This window comes from Alligator sinensis, unplaced genomic scaffold, assembly GCF_000455745.1.
Source record: "Alligator sinensis unplaced genomic scaffold, ASM45574v1 scaffold647_2, whole genome shotgun sequence".
Classification (NCBI taxonomy): Eukaryota; Metazoa; Chordata; order Crocodylia; family Alligatoridae; genus Alligator; species Alligator sinensis.
This window is the reverse complement of record NW_005841832.1, coordinates 845,182-851,294: the sequence shown is the minus strand read 5'-3', so window position 1 is coordinate 851,294 and position 6,113 is coordinate 845,182. Positions and strand designations below refer to the sequence as shown.

Genomic DNA, 6,113 nt, shown 5'->3' with positions numbered 1-6,113 from the left:
TTCTTGCCTGACAAGGGGATCGGAAGCCAGCCTTACTGGGGAAACACTTTTTCCTCCTGGGGTGGAAAGTGCTAGAGAAGCACAGAAGACTGTGATGATGATTTTACAGTAGCATTCACCCTGGCTCTCCAGAGCAGGGAGATGTGGCTCTGCCATTGTCCAGAGGCAGGGCTGAGGAAGCTGTTCTCTGCACCTGTTCCCACAAGGTCCTTTCATCTTGGCTGGACAGGAGGAGGAAGGGAGGGCAGTACACCAGCTCCAAGTGCTGTGCTTAATGTCTCACAGCAGCTCTGAAGGCGTGTCTGTACAAGTGCTCCAGAATTGCCTAATGTGCTGGAAGTCCCTCTGTTTTGAACTTATGCATGCAGGAGTAATACCCTGGCCTATAAAAGTTACTGACCCACATTCAAAATGGCGGTGGCCATCATCTGAAACATGATTATAGCTCATGCAACATCTATATTCAGTAGTGCTGCCAAAGGGACTGTAGGATTTGGAAGCATTTGTAGGTTTCTCATTATTCTGTTCTGGGAAAAAGCTTTAAAATAATGGGACATAAATTAATTACACACTGAAAAGAATGGCAGAATGTTATTAGATACTTGGGAGTTAATTGTACTGCTGTTAATCATGATGTATTCTAATGGCATCGGTAGGGATGTAATATGTAATTCCATAGGTATTCCAGAGTAATTTAGCAGTTTAATTAATTTCTGCTAATACATTTTAAATCACTTACTCTGTTCCCTCTTTTTCTCCCAGGGAAGAGAACAAAATGTCTTGGCTCCTTGCTGTCCAAATCCTGCACTGTTCCAAGGTCATTTCTGTCAGCCAAGATGTCACTTTATTTTTTCCATGTACTTTTCTTCCCTCTCAGTTTTTTATTTCCATTGGAGACCCTCCCTCCCACCCCCTCAAAGTCATCTTTGGGGGAAAATGATGTCCATGGAATTACAAAATGTGGTCATAGCTGCTTTCTTTTATAATAGGTAAATATTAGGGCTGTACAAAATTTTGCCGGCAGTTTTGTTTTGATGCTGTTTCAACTCGTTTCAAGCTTGAAACAGCAAAATCGAAATGAAACAGAGAGCTTCGAAACAGCCACGAAACAAAACGAAGCAAGTCAAAACATTTCAAAATTTTCTAAACGTTTTGCATTTCGAAGCTCAAGCTAGCTTGCCTGCAGGGAAACAGAAACTAAAGTAAGGAGAGGGAGAGGGAAGGGAGGGAAGGACTGCTCCCATTATTGACTGTGTAGGTGGCCAGTGACTGTCATCCTTTCCTGAGGTCTCTTCCAATCCCAGTGCTCTGGGGGAGGGATGGAAAAACTGCATAAAAGGCAGCATTGTTTGAACTGCCCTGCTGTCTGCCTTGGTGTCAGTTGAGTGAGGGTGCACCTTAACACACACACACACAGTTTCACCCACCCGTGTCATGAGTGTTGCCTGTCAGCACCTAGAGGTGCAGGGCCCCAAAACCCAGACTCCCCCTGCACCTATCTCCTTGCCAGCGGGCAGGCTTCGTGGCCGCAGCAGGGCCTAGCAGGCCTGCAGTTTTCACCCCCCCCGTGCCCCAAGTCACACACAGTCCCACAAGCACCCATGTCACGAGTTTTGGCTGTCAGCAGCCGGAGGTGCAGGGCCTCAGAACCCAGAAGCCCCTGCACCGATCTCCTTGAAAGATGGCAGGTTTCATGGCCTCAGCAGGGGCTAGCAGGCCTGGAGTTTTGACCCCACTGTGGCTTAACACATACATGTGACACAAATTTTTTGCTTTCAAGACTTTGAGGTGCAGTTTCCCTGAAACCTCTGCATCTATCTCCTTGAAACTTGGCAGGGTTCATGCCCTCAGAAGGGGTACCATTCCTGCAAGGTTCATCCAAATCAGGCCAGAAATGACAAAGCTATAAGGTTGTTTCGAGCTTCCCCGTTATAGCCTATGGGCGAAACGTCGAAACAGCACTGAAACAGCTAAATTGTTTTGACAAAACGAAATGGAACAGCAGTTTTGAATTGAAATGAAATTCGAAACAAAACGCTGTTCCGACAAAATGGAAATATGTCCCATGGAGAGTAGGTCAGAACTGGGCGAACTTATTCTGATAAATAATAAATATGCTGAAAAATGGAGTTTGGAAGGATGAAAACTACTTGAAAATTCAGGTGGAATTCAACAAGTAGTTCCAGCCAAAATGCCAAAGTGCCTAAACTGGCACATAACCCACCGGGAGGTGTGGATTATAGTAGCACAGTCGCCCTCACCTTTGGCTGGCCCACAGGTCTGAGCAAGACATGTGCAATGGACATCTTCATACTTTGCTCCCCCTGTGCATCTGTGGGAACATGCATCGGTGGAAGGCAAAACCTCCATTGTGATTCCTTACCTGCCAAGTGGGTTCTGTGAGCATGTTAGAAAGTTAATCAGAAGTTGTCACACGTTCCCTTTAGTCCTTCCATATTAAGTATGGAGTTTGTTCTCCTGAGAAAGCAGACTCGGAGACTAACCCACAAAGTTGGGTCAGTAGGACTTCCAGGGCCAGAAATGGGAGCAGAATTAACAGCCTGTGTTTTGGGGGAGGAAAGCAGCATGACACCCTGTTGAAGAGGAGGCAGGGAGGAGCAGCAGCACAGCCATAGTGTGGCAAGAGGAGAAGGGCAGTGGGGTATAGGTGGTTGAAATACAGAATCTCCATCCTTTGTGAAATCCCAACATTTCAAACAGGGTTTCCCTCTGGACTTGGAATGAAAGCTGGAAACATCTGTGAGAATTCAGGAATGTTTTCCTTTGTAAACATAATATCCCCCACTTTTCCCCAGCCCGCCCCCACAAATCCTTTTAGAACCAGATTATTAGATACATCTGAAGCATTATATTATAAAGAGGCCGGCACAGAATTATCCCTTTTGAATTTGATTTTTTTTCAACTGAAAATTTCCTTGCAACTGAAGCACCCCCACAAAACATTTCAGCGCTGACAAAAAGGTGATTTCTGACAGAAGACTCTTCTGCCAAAAATGTTTTTAATAGCTCTAAGCAGCACCATGAGCAGGCTATGGGGACCATGTAGGCCAGAAGCATGCTCTGTAGGGAGAAGGGGACAGGGGACCTGTCTATACCACAATAGATAGTGTTTTGGAGCGCTGCTGTGAATATATACTCTGCCCAGTCACTCCTACTCTGCCTGCAAGCATTCTTAAAAAGTATCATGTAGCATCTCTCATGAGTCTACCCAGACCAAGAGCCCAAAAGCAGTACTGGTCACACACTAAAAAGCATCAACATGTCATTGTTTTAGAAGTTGGTGTATGTGGAATTAGTATGACTGGGCATGGCATCTTTTTATGGTAGTAGTCCCTACCACCTACATGTGGTTTGGAGAAGGTGGTAATGACAGAGGCTGCTTTGTCTTTAGAAGAAACTAAGTGAGATGGGACATGAGACAAATTATTTACTCTACCTGCTCCATGAAAGAGAGACAAACCTGTGGAGCCCATTTGTTCTCATTGGGATTTTATTATGGTTCAGCTGCTCCCACCCCAGGGACCCATGTGAGCCCCCCACACCATGTACATACCCAAAGGGAAGGAGATTTGTATATGGTGCTGAGTCCCAGCCCTCCTGCCACCACATGGCACAAGTAGAGCTTTCTGCAATTTTTTGGAAATATTTTATTTTAAAAAATATAGTAGCTGTGGAAAGCAGCCCTCTTTATAAACACTGATGCTGGAGCAAAATGCATCATCGTTATCATTGTTATCATCATTATTATTAGCTCTTCACGGCATTGGCTTCCCCTTGTGTTGATGCTGGCTGGTTTCATCAGAGCAGCTGCACTGCCCTGCATCATACGTTCTAGTCAGAAATGTTTGTACCACCAGAAAGAGAAAGAAAGAGGGGGAGAGAGAGAAAGACCCTTCTAAAAATAGAAATATTGTGCTGAGTTGTTTGAAGTGAACGAGATACATAAAACACCAGCATTAGATTAACATTAGCTTGTCAAATATTGCTCCTAGCAGAGTTGGTTTAGTGCACTGGCAGAGATGGATACCCCCCTGCTTCCTTCCCAACCGGCAGCCTTAGCAGAATAGCACAAGTCGAGATTATTTATAGTGTTGGATGCTGCTCTTTGTATAGTTGCTACTAGAAAGAGGAGTCACAGGAGCTGTTTCCAGGAGATTACTAACTTAAATAAACCATGCCCCCTACCAAAACCCCCCAAAAACCCAGACTGGAACTCCCAAGAGATGTTATAAATAGGAAACTGTAAACACAACAATTTGAATAAAAGACACCTACGATCACAGGATTTACTGGTTCAAATACCCCTCCCCTATCCCCACTCCATAAAAAGGACTCTGGTAAGAAAAATCTTCATTCCAGACTTGGAGCAAAAGTGAAGTTCTTAAGGAAGAGAGAGAGAGAGAGAGAGAAATCTCAGCATCAGGGAACTTGTCTGGGCAGGGAGAAGTGAGTAGAAGGAAAACTGGGGACATAGCTGGTTCAGGTCCTTTGCAAGTTCATTTGGTTTGTCTGGAGGACTCCTAGGGTTATACCTGAGATGAAGAGGTCTAGGGGACACTCCACTGTTTATTAAAACATGGTAGGTGTTTTGTGCCTGGAAGAGCTCTCCCTGCTGGGACTTGTCCTTCACACCCACCCCATGCAGCGAGAGAGCAACATCCCACCTCCCTCCACCCCCAGGGCAATCTGAGCAAATGCTGATGTCCAGGGGTGACTTGTCATGTATCCAGAATCTCCCTGGTGGGTGACGGCTCATGAGGAATGCCCTGTGTACTGTGGATAGTCTGATTGTGAGAGATAGAGTTCTGCTGGAGCTCCAGAGCAATGGCATTTTGTGGGAACTCTTTCACCTGTTTCTTATATTCTAAGAAAGTGCATGCCTTAGTGGCTATGGCAATGATGTTCTTGCCAATAAAGATGGTGGAGACCCTGCTGTCTTGGAACAAGACCATGTTAATGGCCCGGATGAATATAGTGACAATATTGATGGTGACCAGGCTAAGGACAGGGTAGAGCATCATTTTCTGTGGAGCTATGTGCTCCCCTTGCATGCTAATCTCACTGAGAGAGACACAAGGCAGGATCAGGAGCAGAATGTAGCAATAGAAGAACATAAGCCCTTCTGCCCAGATTGGCAGCCCAGTCTTGTGTGGTTCCCACAGGTTGGCCTGAATGTCTAATATATCCAGCAGGTCGAGGGCCACCCAGAACAGTCGTCCCCGTAGATCCTCCTTTTTCCTGAAGGTTCGTATGTACTCCATGCTGTCCAAGGCCACCAGCACCAGGTAGAGCCCTGGCACACATATGGACAGAAGTAAAGTGAGGGCCTTTCTGGCTACCGTCTCCAAGTTTTTCTTGTCTGCTTTGTAATTCTGAAATATGAAGTACAGCTTAATCTCCAGCACAAAGATGTAGAGAAACCATAGGATCATGGCATAGCCCCGCTTAGCTGTCTTCACCTCAGCGCCCACCCATACCGCCACATAACGTAGCACGATAAGGAAGCAGATGTCTCCCACCAGAACAATGATGCAGACACCAATCTTCCGAGGGCCTTGATTCTGCTCCACCAGGTAGGCGTCCATGAAGGCCATGCTGGTCATGATGACAATGGTGGTCAGACACACATGGCGCTTGTCAGGCGGTGGGAGCACCATGGTGAGATGAGCTGGTCTACTGCTTCTTTGCCCCCTTGTATTGCTTCAAGCACGAGGCTGCCTTAGAAGAGAAATCCTGCTGGTTGGGTGAAGAGGGTCAGTGGTGATCAGCAAAGCACCAAGGCCACCAGGCACATCAACCCACTCTTCTATATCAAAGGTCCCAAAAGGCCGAAGGAACAGATCCCTAAACAACCTCTGCCCTCCAGAGTCAGGCAACAGTAGCAGCAGAGAATTCCACTGTATCTTCCACATCAGCCTTCATAAAAGCTGACCCCACAATCTTAAATCTAGCCAGCTCTGCTATTTAGCCAACACAGTTCTGTCCCCTGGAGCATCAGTCAGGTAGTCCAGTGCATTTCCTGTCACTCTCCTCAAAGACTCTGCCAAGTTTAAAAAATGCAGGCCTCTTTAAGAAATCTGATTTCTCTGTTC

The 6,113-nt window shown here is 46.1% G+C and overlaps 1 protein-coding gene across 1 annotated transcript; it reads right to left on the bottom strand.

Moving 5' to 3' along the window:
• Window positions 1–3,644: 3,644 nt before the first annotated feature.
• TMEM121 (transmembrane protein 121) lies at window positions 3,645–6,107 on the bottom strand. The gene has a single exon (XM_006014858.3). The coding sequence runs from the start codon at window positions 5,676–5,678 to the stop codon at window positions 4,740–4,742; it is 939 nt and encodes a 312-aa protein (XP_006014920.1). The 5' UTR covers window positions 5,679–6,107; the 3' UTR covers window positions 3,645–4,739.
• Between the last annotated feature and the right edge of the window lie 6 nt (window positions 6,108–6,113).